The sequence below is a fragment of the Amphibalanus amphitrite genome, unplaced genomic scaffold, assembly GCF_019059575.1.
Source record: "Amphibalanus amphitrite isolate SeventyFive unplaced genomic scaffold, NRLGWU_Aamphi_draft 002117F_arrow, whole genome shotgun sequence".
NCBI lineage: Eukaryota > Metazoa > Arthropoda > Thecostraca > Balanomorpha > Balanidae > Amphibalanus > Amphibalanus amphitrite.
This window is the reverse complement of record NW_024883610.1, coordinates 36,530-49,805: the sequence shown is the minus strand read 5'-3', so window position 1 is coordinate 49,805 and position 13,276 is coordinate 36,530. Positions and strand designations below refer to the sequence as shown.

General features: G+C 49.1%; 1 protein-coding gene across 1 annotated transcript; it reads right to left on the bottom strand.

The window, feature by feature from the left end:
* Window positions 1-261: 261 nt before the first annotated feature.
* LOC122376373 lies at window positions 262-12,024 on the bottom strand. Its single transcript, XM_043356202.1, has 6 exons — window positions 11,786-12,024; window positions 10,722-10,842; window positions 7,733-7,855; window positions 3,876-4,004; window positions 3,311-3,451; window positions 262-361 (listed from the first exon to the last, which is right to left on the bottom strand). Exons 2-6 carry the CDS (start codon window positions 10,826-10,828, stop codon window positions 262-264), a joined length of 600 nt encoding a protein of 199 aa, XP_043212137.1. The 5' UTR covers window positions 10,829-10,842; window positions 11,786-12,024.
* Between the last annotated feature and the right edge of the window lie 1,252 nt (window positions 12,025-13,276).

Here is a 13,276-nt window from a genome sequence, read left to right as displayed (position 1 = left end):
CCGTTTAGTAACGAGAGCCGAACGTTCCTTCCGTGGCCGGTCAGACGGGATAGAGATAGAGACAGCACCAGGTCTGCGAGTTGATAAGGGCCATTACACGCGTCTGCGTGGCTGACTTTGGTCCATCGCGAGACTGAGTTGTGTGATTGCACCTTATTGTCGCGGGACGGGCGGCTGCGGCGCGACGTCTGCGGGGTGGAGGAGCCTTCGGCCACATTTCCCGGTGGCTTCCTCACCTTGAGCGTGTCGGCCTCGTCCGTTTTAGACTGACGCTCGCGCTGCGCAGGCCGCGGCCTGCAGTGAGGTGAGCCGGCGCTGCGGGGCGGCGCGCTGCGCCTCGCAGTTCTCGTGCTGCTTCATCCTGTGGAGGGGGGGGATGGGGATGTTACCGGGAGTCGTGTGGGGGTGGAGATGTTACCGGGAATGGAGACGGAATGGAGAATGGAGATGAAAATGTTACAGGTTAAGTCAAACATTAGACCATTAGTTAACATACTATCATCATTAGTAAGCAGGGATGCGGAAACGGAGCCGGAGTCGGAGCCGGAGCCGCCGGAGCCGGCATATTTTGCCCGGAGCCGGAGCCGTGAAACAATATAGCCCGGAGCCGGAGCCGCGAAAAAAGGGGGCGACTCCGGCTCCTTTTTATTTTTTGAAGAGGAAAAAAAATAATTGACCTAGCTCGGTTTGACAGTACAAGGCAGTAAAACATATGGTACTATTGGTCTCAAGATAAGGGCCCAGGCGACCTGTAGTTTTGATGCGGTGAATACCCTCACCCTCGCCACAACTCGAGTGCGGGGAGGCGCTGGCTGGGAGGAGGGGTGCACTCGGCCCGAGTTGTGGCGAGGGTAAGGGTATTCACCACATCAAAACTACAGGTCGCCTGGGCTCTTATCTTGAGACCAATAGTACGTCATGGGCCATCAAGTGAATGAAAAAAGCCGAATATCCCCAGTATCCCACAGTACGCAATCAACATCCTGTCTGCTCCTCCCCCCCCCCCCCCACGTCCACTGCATCCCCAGAACATGAGGACCGGTCATCAGGTGACGGCCATTGTTTTGAAGCCAGTGCAGTGGACTGCGACTCCCAGCGCCGTCTCTTCCCACCCCCACCCCCCAATGCAGCCGAGACGGGTGTCAGCTTACGATAGTTCAGTGAACTCCGATTCGCGGCGACTACGTTTCCAATGCCATCGCTTCCTAGTCCTTTGTTCTGCCAGTTCTCTCCGAGGTGCGTTTGCGCAGAGTCGCGGTGAGCCGGTCATGGCCAAGAGTAACGCGTATAACCAATCCAATTTTTCTTCCACCTGTATTTAATTGATTGCATAGGGGATGTACTGAGTCGGAGCCGGAGCCGCCGGAGCCGGCACATTTTGCCCGGAGCCGGAGCCGGAGCCGCCATAACATTTCACCCGGAGCCGGAGCCGGAGCCGGAGCCGATTTTTTTCTCCGGAGCCGGAGCCGGAGCCGTCTGAAATTTCCACGGCTCCGCATCCCTGTTAGTAAGCATATCATAAGCAGGCTCAGGGCAGCTTCCGCCTTCAGACCTCTCCTGTCTCCATTTTGCGACTTGGAAACTGGCGGATTGTTTCTTTTTTTGGGGGGGGAGGGGGAGAGGGGGCAACTCATGCAAGGAGCCAAACCTATGGTACCCCAAAATCCTGTTTTCTTATCGGATTTAGGCCCCTTATTTTTCGTCATAGCCCTGACACCATATTTTTTAAATTAAAAAAAAAATACCTAGAAATAGTAGCCCACCCGACCCACGCTTTATATTACTTCGTAAACACTTCACATTCCTTTTGTCGACCAGTTAACCGGCTCCCGGTCTAACCTTGGAAACTGCCAACGGCTAACTCGGGAACGGTCAACGGTCGGTTGTTTGCCGGCCGCGGGGCGCGGGCAGAATGTGCCCGCCTCGGGAGCCGACTCCTCGGGGTCTGACTCCGCTCGCCCTCGGCGTCGTCAGGGTGGAAGTCCCTGTCGTCCTGTGCGTGGGGAGGGGAGGGAGCATTAGTTAGATCGGAACAGTAAACAGAGGTACGGTACAGCGAAGAAGCACGCTTAGGGTACACTACACACTACACAGCTATCCGGCCTCGGTACAACGAAGCTATGCCCGGCGGCTGTATGTCCCCCCCGCCGCACCCACAAAATAACAATAATTATTAATTACACACAATAACAACAGCTAAATTAATTACCCACACACAATAATTACACCTCGATAGAAGACCAGAGTGTCAAGCTGAATCGGACTTCAGATGTGTTCTGTGCAGGAACATTATAGCAAATATTTTGTTGACCCGCGCCGTGCTGGTGGCCTGCGTTTTCCGTGTCGTGCTGGGGGGGGGCGTTTTCACGCCCCCCTCGGCCCCTGGGTCACGTAGCGACGCGCGGTAAGCGGCAATCGAAAGAGCGTCAAAAATAATGACGGAAACGTTTCGGTCATTATTTAGGTCTGGTTCATTGGAGGGTCAGGTTGTCAGGTCATCAAATGTCAAATTTACTCCATTTTAATAGTTTTGAAAACTGCCAACGGCTAACTCGAAAATCAATAGAGCTACAGCGCCGCGGAAAAGCGCATTCGATAGCCCTTTTACACACCTTTTGAATATTCTTCTCAGATTTACCCCGCAAACAGAAAATGTGCCGCCCCTATACTGACTGCCCCATTCCATGGAAATCCTGGATCCACCTCCGCTACTCACTTACTTCTGTCCTACGTACTTAAGCAATGCGTACTTTATCGTTTATGCTGCCAAAACCTGCAGTGTTCCGGCACTGCTGAGAGTCGATACAGTGCTGCCACCTACCGCCCCGTCGTCAGAACCTGCGGATAGTCTGTGGGTGGTAGGTGGTGCTGCCACCTACCGCCGCTTTGTCAGAACTCACCGGGTACTTTGCTGCCGGCTCTGTACGGTGCTGCCACCTAGGTGACGGCCATTCGTATCGTACGTGTCATTGATTCGCGGACTTTAGTACGCATCGCAAAAGTACGTGGGACAAAAGTACCGAGTACGTACGCAAATGTACGTACGCAAAAGTACGTAAGTGATAAATTAGCACGACGAAAGTACGTACGACAAAAGTACGATAAAAGTACCTACATACGCAAATGTTCGTACCCAACAGTACCTACGTATTCCCCTCGGCCGGCGCGTGTTTAGAAAACCAATAGGTCCGGCGAGGGTCAAGTGTCAGTGTTGGAGCCAGAGAACCACTTTCAGTGTATCCGAGCGGCGTTGGGATTTAATTCGCGCTAAACTGGTGTTTGGCCACACTGCGTCGGCGGCTAGGCTCACCCGGGACCCGGCGGCCGCGTGACTCCGGCGCCGATCATGTGCAGGTGCAGCGGGCCGTCACTGAGCCGGGCGCCCGGCCTCCGGTGCTGATGTCGCCGCTGATGGGAGACGGCAGCGAGCCGTACACGGACACACACTCGCCTGCAGCGGACCAACCGCCGGGTTAACAGAGGCACGGAGCGGCCAGTTACTGGCGCTATACGGAGATACACCACAGCAGCGGGCGGTACATGGGGGACGACACCAAACCGGCCAACTGAGCGAGCAGACAGTGACTCCAATTTAATACATACAATACATACATACAGACGCACGGCACAGGTGCACGACAGGATGCATAGAGGGGATGGCCATAAAAGCGAGCGTTGGCGTGGAGGCTAGCAGCTCGAGGCAAGAACTCACAACCTTTTCTTAATCAATTCAATGGAGCGCCCAGGTTTCAAAGGTTAAAAGTGCAAACGGTCGAACATAAAGTATAGGCAGGGGTGACGGGTGTCAATTATCTAGCCAAGACCATCTCTCACTGCCCCTTTAGTCGCCATCCCCTCCCCCAGTGACCGAGTACCCTGTCTGCAGGCCCAGTCGTCGGGCGGCGGCTGATCCAGCGGCGGGAACTGGTGGCGCGCCACTGCCGGCTCCGGGTCTGCAGAGCTCAGCCGGCGCCGGCCGGGGTCCGACTCGGCCGGGGCGGCGCCTGCCAGACCGGGGGGGGGGGGGGGGGTGTCAAGGCACCGGACAACAGCATAAAACGCCTGCTGATATGCTGTGCCGCCAGACATGGATAGTATAAAGCTTGCCGGTAGGTGGCAGTAGCTTCCAACGCCTGTGTATATGCTGTGCCGCCGGACATGGGTAGTTCAAATCGTTCCACTAGGTAGCAGCAGCGTCAGGCGCCTGTGGATATGCTGTGCCGCTAGACACAGTTAGTTCAAATCTTGCCGGTAGGTGGCAGTAGCGTCCAACGCCTGTGTATATGCTGTGCCGCCAGACACAGTTAGTTGCAATCTCGCCGCTAGGTGGCAGCAGCGTCAGGCGCCTGAAGCTATGCTGTGCCGCCACGCTCGGAGAACCAAAGCCACTCTTACCATGCACCGCCATAGGGTTAATGGTAAACTTTTGAAACTATTGGTAGGGCTCGGGCCCTACCAACCCTATACAAAACGACACACATGGCGGCCAACTTTCCTTGTCTGGGCATAATATAACTAGCTGAATTGAACAAAGTAGACATAAACAAATGCACATTAGCCCTCGCCAGCACATGGGGGGAGGGGTTGCCCCCCCCCAGGTAGTCTTTCTGCTCTGCACTCAACATTTTTATAGCTAAGAGGCTGATTTTTCGTATAGCTGCTCCGCTATCCTTTCTTGATGTCCACTGAAAATTTCAAGTTTCTGTGGTTTTTGGTTTCGGAGATATGACCTTGTTTTTTCAGGTCATGTCATGACCCAAATGGCCAATTCTCAACATCTTGCGTTGGCTATGGGCCTTGTGAGCTTTTGACACCTTGATTTCGGCCTTTTTTACCAGTCTTACCTCCCACCTATCATGGAACATGTTGTTCGACGATGTATAGATGTCAAGGTCAAGGTCAAGGTCAACCTAGGTCATCTAAGATAATTGCGTTTTGGGCAAGCGGAATTTACTTTTTGTGAAATTTTTTGACTACATTTTTGGTAAAAGCTTCCAAGATCATGATTTCATGTAATATGGACACAAACAATCGATGCACTCATCAGTATACACACAGACACACACAGACATACAAACACATATAATTGCCCTTGACCTAACTTGACCTGAAATGACCTCAGCAGCAAAAACCTGGTCTGGTAGTGTGACAAAGAGGCTCTAGCTGGCTTGGCACCAGAAAACGGCATCGTCATCGGTACATGATAAGCAGCGCACTTGATATCCAACGGTGACCCAGAACAGCAGCATTTTTTAGATTGACCTGCCTGAACTGGAAGGTCAATGACTGACCTGAGAAGGTAAAACTGGGTATCATTGGATTCGTCTCTTCCCAACGAATCTTTTTGGTCCTTATTACTAAGCTCTATCTCCAACAGGAACGAAATGGCGCGGGGGGGGGGGGTGGCACCCCCCATGTGCGTTCTAGGATGGGAAAATGGCATGTACGGGCGAGGGTTAACCCGCGCCCCAGTGTCAGTCTGGATTTTCCACGACCTGGTGTGGGGGGGGGGATGTTTGAACACCCCCCCCTTCTAACTCGGTTCCTGGGCCACGTAGCGACACGCAGTAAGGGGCAATTGAAAGAACGTCAAAAATAAGGACGAAAACACTTCGGTCATTTTTTGGGTCAGGTCAAAGGTCAGGTCACCAGAAGTCACCAAAGGTAAAATGTTGACTATTTCAACATTTTGGAAACTGCGAACGGCTATCTCGGGAACCGATAGAGCTGCAGCGCCGCGGAAAAGCGCATTCGATAGCCCTTTTACAGACCTTTCTGAATAATTTTCTCAGATTTGACCTCAGTTCAACGGTTTAGCCTCCAGAGGGCAAAAACTCCAAAAATAGCCGTTTTTACGAAAATCGTTTTTTTTTCGGCGATAACTTTTGACTCAAAAGAGCCATGACATTACTTTTGCCAGCATCGTGTTCCTCTCGTCGAGACGCGTCGAATGAACTATAAGTTGACCTTGAAAGGTCAACTGGAAAATTTGACCTCGGTCAAGGTCATAACCTGAAGGTCATGTTGCATATCAGTCGATCCGCTACGTCGAGCCGAACACATCTAAGACGTTTTCAGCGCTCTAGCACGCCTCTATCAGAAGTCATTAGCAAAAAAACTGTTAGATTCTGTTCGTGACCTGAGATGACCTCGGGGACATAACGAGGGGTCACAGTTGCCATTTTCCGGTTCAGTGTATCAATTTTACCTACATCTCGATGTTTGAGAGTGTTTAGAATAGCGTTCGTGCAAAACAGACGCTTTTCAATTTTCTCCCATTGACTTATAATGGAGAGGCCGCAAAATTGACCTGACCTTAAGTCACCGATATCAAAATTCCGAGATATACATTTTATAGATACTGTTACCCTCATCAATCGCTGAAAGTTTCAAAGTGATCGGTCGCTCGGTGTAGCTATGGCAGACATTGAAACTTTTTATGAGGTGAGGTCACTTCAAGTGACCTGGTGACCTGACCTTGAGCGACCTTGGTCTGAAATTTTCACAACATGTGTAGAATTGATGTATGATAAGGTGTACCAAAAACGGCTACGCTCAGCGCCACCGTTTTTGAAATATCTGCGAAAAACCGCAGGGGGTGTGTGTTCAAACCCCCCCCCCCCACACACACACTTGGGCGCGGGTTAATACCTGGGCCTCGTTTCATAAAAGGAATTACTTACGGCGTTCCGTCAATTATGCCAGATTTGGCGTATTTGATGCCAATTCGGTTTCATAAAGCCGGAGACCGGAGTAATTCACGCCATCGAAATTACGGAGCTTCATTTACGGCAAATGCTCGATTCCGGACCAATTGATGCCATTTGGGTTTCATAAAACGACGTAATTAACGCCAAACATTTTATCAAGTTCTTGATATCAGTGGTGTAAACTACGCACAAAAATGTTGCGTGAATTTGAATTAATGTGAAGATTCGAAGCCAATTTTTAATATATTTTATGATGTTGAGCCCGATGAGGAAGAAAGAACAGCCAAAATGAGAAAAAGAAACTGCAAATCTTCTGTACCAGTCGCTTTTTGTGGCCACTATCGGAATTTGGTTTATTCGCCGCGCCGCGCCACTTTCGTAGTTGGGCACTTCTGCTTAGCTGGCTTTCTGCTGTTTTCAATATATTGATTTAATAAAGGATGGTCATCAATATCAATTTTGTTTTTTCATAAATAATTTTTAAGATTTAAATTCAACATAAATGTTGTATAATTTCCCGTAAAAATAAGTGTTAACATGAAATTGCAATTTGTAGGACGCTTGATAAATTACAGCAACTACGCAAATGTGCTTAGTTACGGAGGTGTAAACAATTCCAGTTGTGGCTTTGTCAAACCGCTTCATTTGCGCTCCGTAGTTTGAAAGGGTGTGAATTACGGAAAGGTGTAAGTTACGGCAGAGTTTTATGAAACGAGGCCCTGATGTGAAGATGATAGAACAATATATCTTAGTCCCAGGTATCCGAATAACTCCAGTACCGACTTGAATCGTTAAATTAACAAATATGACGCCCGTTTAGTAGATCGAGAGCCGAACGTCCTTGCCGTGGCCGGTCAGGCGGGCCGAGAGTGTCGGGTCTGCGAGTTGATAAGGGTCATTTCACGCGTCTGTGTGGCCGACTTTCGTCCATCGTGAGACTGAGTTGTGTGATTGCGCCTTATTGTCGTCGCGCCGTCTGCGGGGTGGAGGAGCCTTGCCACATTTTCCGGCGGCTTTCTCACCTTGAGCGCGTCGGCCTCGTCCGTCTTAGCCTCACGCTCGCGCTGCAGGCCGCGGCCTGCAGTGAGGTGAGCCGGCGCTGCGGGGCAGCGCGCTGCGCCTCGCAGTTCTCGTGCTGCTCCATCCTGCGAGGGGGGATTGAGATGTTACCGGGAGTCGTATGGGGTGGAGATGTTACCGGGAGTCGTGTGGGGGTGGAGATGTTACCGGGAGTCGTGTGGGGGTGGAGATGTTACCGGTAGTCGTGTGGGGTGGAGATGCTACCAGTAGTCGTGTGGGGTGGAGATGTTACCGGGAGTCGTGTGGGGTGGAGATGTTACCGGGAGTCGTGTGGGGTGGAGAATGGAGATGTTACCGGGAGTCGTGTGGGGGTATCTAAGGCATAGGGCAAGGAGTGCGGAAACAAAAAATGAGCGTGATCGGACCTGTTAGCCGGTGGCCAGAGCCTAAATTGTGAACAAGGCAGAATGCTGACAATTTTTACTTTGACCTGACCTGTGACGTCATCGGTGACCTCGAGGCCAATGAAATTAGGGGAAAGTGGGTGTATTGCGCCCTCCTAACCAATTGCGCCCACCAACATTCCCACGGATTTAATGGCATGTTTTGAATGTTGTGTTCGAAAACATTATTTTCCCCACTGGATAGTTCCTTTTATGGCCCAAACTCTCCGATGAAGCCAATCAGCAAGGCTCATTACGCCATCAAAGATGTTACGGCGTTTTCTTAGCTTTTTTGCAGCATTTTGAACCATTGGCTATAAAAATTTGTGATATTTGTGTGATTTTCAGAGTCATATTTAGAAAGAAAACCCCTTTTTTCATTATATTTCACTGAAACAGTAAACTTCCGTCAACATCTTTGCGATAACTTCTACGCTTTTATTAAAAAGTACCTCAATTTCAATTGCGCCCATGGCAATTGCGCCACGGGGGCGCAAATAGAATAATTGTGTAGCTATTGTGTCACGGCAGTATGAATGCATCATTAACTGATTGCAATAAAGAAGGAGTTTAATGTCAGGCAGGGGAGCAGCCCGCTGTCGTCAGTCCGCAAATTTTTTCTCGCGTCAAACTTATAATGCAGCTGCATTTAGGCTACGAAATTGTAGTGTAATTGACAAAATACGATATTTTCAACATGGACTCAGGCGTGAGAGGTGACAGCTATGATAAAAAAGTAAAAACTGATGCCATAAAGCTGTCGAAACGATAAAAATTATTAATTTTGAGAGAAACAATCGAAAATGTAACCGCATAGGCGCATACGTTCACATATATCTAGTCGGTTACAGTAAACGTTTTCGTTGCACTTTTACAAGCGTACGGACACATGTTAAGTTATCTACCTGGGTAAAAAACATCGCGATTTACACCTACATTTATTATTTAACCAGCGTGAATAACATTACGAATGTTAAAGTAAGCCGCAATGGCATTAGACTGCCGGGGTGTATGCATTCCGTCTCATTCGCTTAGCCATGTTAAAGCATAGGGCGCAATTGGGTTCTAATTGCGCCATCCCCCTGGCGCAATTTACAGCAGTTGTTGGCAAATGCGCCCTTTTGCATGTTTCTACAAAAGCAACTGTCAGAAGCAAACGAAACGTTCTTAATTGATCGGAAGGGTCTTACATCGTAGCCAATGAGTTCCTCTTTGAAGTGGTTACCAGTGCATGCTTATATATCCAGCAGTTTTCTAACAATTAGCGTTTTTCCTAAAGGTGGCGCAATTCACCCTCCTTCCCCTATAGGCTTAGCTTGACAGTTGTTCCAGGGCTATCAGATGCCGTTTGAATTTTGACAATCGGCCCAGTAGTTTCGGACAAAACATGTTAGTGCAATCTTGGTTTTATTGGTAGCCGTAAGTGGTAAAAGTAGGTACTTTTATTCACTGTTAAAAACAACACTTGGCATATGGGGGATTCACCCCCGGTCTTGAAAAGTGGGGGTCGTCGATCGTCATCGTGACGAGCTTTGTCCCAGGAATCTAATGATGCCATTAATTTTCACATACAATATTCAGAAGTGCCTACAAATCACGAAAATTCTTATGACGTCACCATGCCCTATTCATGTCGGAGCTATTTTTTACAATTTGGGGGTCAAAAATCAAGATAGAAAACTGAAATTTGGAACAAGTTATGTTCTAATGGACCTTTATATCATATATCCCGTTTTTAATTTTGAGAATTTTGATTTTAGTAACTGTTAAAAAAAAGTTTTATGAATGTTTAGGGGTGAAAACGCATTTGTGGGAAACGCGTGATAGCCATTTTAAAGAACTGAATGAGCTGCGTCTATTCATGTCCTTGATTTGCAATTTGGTTCAAACCTTGATTTTTGGCGATTTCTAATACATTTTTTGACGGAAAAAGCCATGAAAAAGTTATCTCAAGAAAATTGATACCGTAAAGTGGGGCTATTTGAGACAGTGGGGCTATTTGACAGTATTTAAAATCGTTATAAAATGAAGATCGTTTGATTTTTGAGTGATATTTTTGCTCAGGGAGGTGTGGAATCGAGCAGTAAATCGCCTGAGCAAAAAATTAAGCATAAATTTTAAGTGGTTTTTATTTTATAGTAATTTTAAATACTGTCTCAAATAATGCTGACGTTTCCCATTTAAATACTGTCTCAAATAGCCCCATCTTACGGTATCTAAAAAAACTTTTAGAAAAACTAACGCACAAATTTGACAGACGTCATATTGATAAGGTCGAAGGCATTCGATGATACGATAGCGTAAGCGGTTCGTGAGTTATTCCAGAAAAACAGAGGGGGTCGGATCCGCCCCCCCCCCCCCCCGGCGGTCGCGGGCTAACGTGTCCGTGTCAGCACCATTAGACCCAACATTACGAGCGCAAAATGATCCCCGCAGTCAACGTGCTCTACTCTAAAGCCCTAATAAACAAACAAAAAGACCCGTCAGATAATGTGACGGGCCCGTCAGATAATGTGACGGGCCCGTCGGACGTTCACCGTCTACTTACCAAGCTGCGGCGACAGGGTGGACGCGATCGGAACCAAATCGGAACAGACTGTCGGTTGGAGTAGATAGTCGCCGGCTCCGGCCCCAGAATACAACCGCCAACATCATAAGAGCCGACCAGCCTTGGGCGAAGAGACGCGCCCACAGCCACCGCCGTCAACACAGGACCGCCGCCGGGGGGACGGGGGATGGGGGGGGGGGCGGTTGGAGGGGGGACAGCAGAAAAGTTGGGTACGCGATGCAATGTCATGATATGCGTTCTTTGAACAATGAGCATGGCTTTTAAGTATCATGTTTGTTAAATACCTATCAATCATCACAGCATTTGATCAATAGCAGAACATTGCATTGAATATTAGTTTGACTGTTGTTACGTTAATGACAATTTGGACCATGGTCCATGATAGAAGTAGGGCTAGAACCCGACAATTGCTCAAATATTTATAAGGGAAGGATGTGAATGTTTGACGAAAAGAAATCCAGTCGATGATTGTACTTGAGCACGGAAAAGTCGGTCGGCTGTCGTCATTCGATAGCTTCTGCCGACCGTTTTTCGGTAAGACAGCATCGACCCATCGACCGCCTATTGGGAGGGGGGGGGGGGCAGGGGGTTCTGTTTTTCATAGCCGCACCAATCGCCGTCCAATGAATTTTGAAGGTTCATGTCACGACACTGCATACATTAACTCTGCAGAAAAACGTCATTTTTGGTAATTGTATTCGTGTAAAGCAAGTTGAAACCGTCACAAAAAAGGACACCTATGCAAGCACAAAACGAAAATTTGCTATCACGGTAGGCACTTCGTAAGGACGCCGGTGAAAACAGGGCGCCGGAGGGCATATTAGTCACGTGACATTTGGAGCTTCTCCCCCTCCGTGCGGCCTTCTACATGCAAAACATCACGTGTGAATTTCACGAACCTTGATCAAATCGCCCCAGGCGCCCTGTTTTCACCGTCGTCCCTTCGTAACATCATGATACCAAAACTACACATGAATTGGAATGCACCAGTCGAATTATCATTCGCAAAAAAATTTCACTCATAGGCATAACTTTTAACTTACCTATAAATTGCAGGCACGCTCATGAAGGTTAACTTGTTGTTCGCCTTTGATTCTATCACGACTCTTCAGTCAGTCATGGAATATCAAACCAGAAAAATTCAATCGTTGATAATCCGCCGGGTCAATGAACGTAAACAATGCACGTGACGTCTCCGCTCCGTTGGCGATTTCGAGGTCAGCCGGCGGCAGTGGGCCGACCGGGGCGGCCGCTGATTGGTCAGAATAAGCGGCCACCTGATTGGCGGAGCGGTGACCGGGCGGCCCCCTGATAGGTCGCCGCCGACCCGGCCGCTTCAGAACACGCGCTGTCAAACAGTGAAATGTGTGATAAATCGATTGCAAAAATATCTGATTATCTCACAGGGAGGGGGGTATCTGGTGCATTCACCTCTTCGGTAGCCTGCTAAATCGTTCAACATTTGTCGCTTTCCGTTGATTGACAACAAAACAGCAATTTTTACAAGAAAAGGTCTTACTTTTACTATCTCAGCAACGCATGAGGTACCCAAATCGGAGGAGTCTAGATAATTTGGGACGATTTTTTTGGGAGAGAATACCCCGTAATGTTCAGAACTGCCTTTCAGCATCGGCCAGTGTACGAGTAAGACACAATTAGGCCAAACAATTGGCTACAAACCTATGCTAATAATCAGCAATTAGCCAAAAACCGGACACCCGACGAACAACCAAACTCGGCCGGCCGGTCTCTCAGCCGGCCATACCTATACGCCACAGCTGGTGGATACGCGTCGGGCGGCCGGGGCGGGGGGGGGGGGGGGTGAGGGGGGAGCGGAGGGAAGACGAAGAGAGCATTTGGCCGCACAAGTCTATCTCGAAACAGACTTGTGACAGCTCAAGAAAAAAGTGAGCTCGCTCAGCTCAACTCCGTTTTATCCGCTCCCGCTCAGCTCCCGCTCAGTTTAACACGGCTCAGCTCAGCTCACGCTCCGCTCAAACCGGCTGTGCTCCGCTCACGCTCAGCTCAGCTCAGCTCAGTTTCCGCTCAGCTCAGCTCAGCTCAGTTTCCGCTCAGCTCAGCTCAGCTCAGCTCAGCTCAGTTTCCGCTCAGCTCAGCTCAGCTCAGTTTCCGCTCAGCTCAGTTTCCGCTCAGCTCAGCTCAGTTTCCGCTCAGCTCAGCTCAGCTCAGTTCCCGTTCAGCTCAGCTCAGTTTCCGCTCAATTCAGCTTAGCTCAGTTTCCGCTCAGTTAAATTCACGCTTAGATCGTTCAGTCGTTCTTTTTAAATCGGACATGCTTAACCCTCGCCCGTATAGGGGGGGGGGGTCGAACGGACCCCCCCTCTGTTTTTCGCGAATAACTCGCGTAAAAAGCGGCCGATCGCGACGAAACTTTCAGTACCCTCGCGATAATCAATTTTACACCTATCCTGAAAAGTTCATGACCCTGACCCTAATGACCTTTGACCTGTGACCTACTTTTCGAGACCATGTTTGGCCGGAATCGCTATTCGGCGTATGTCGGCTCGCATTAG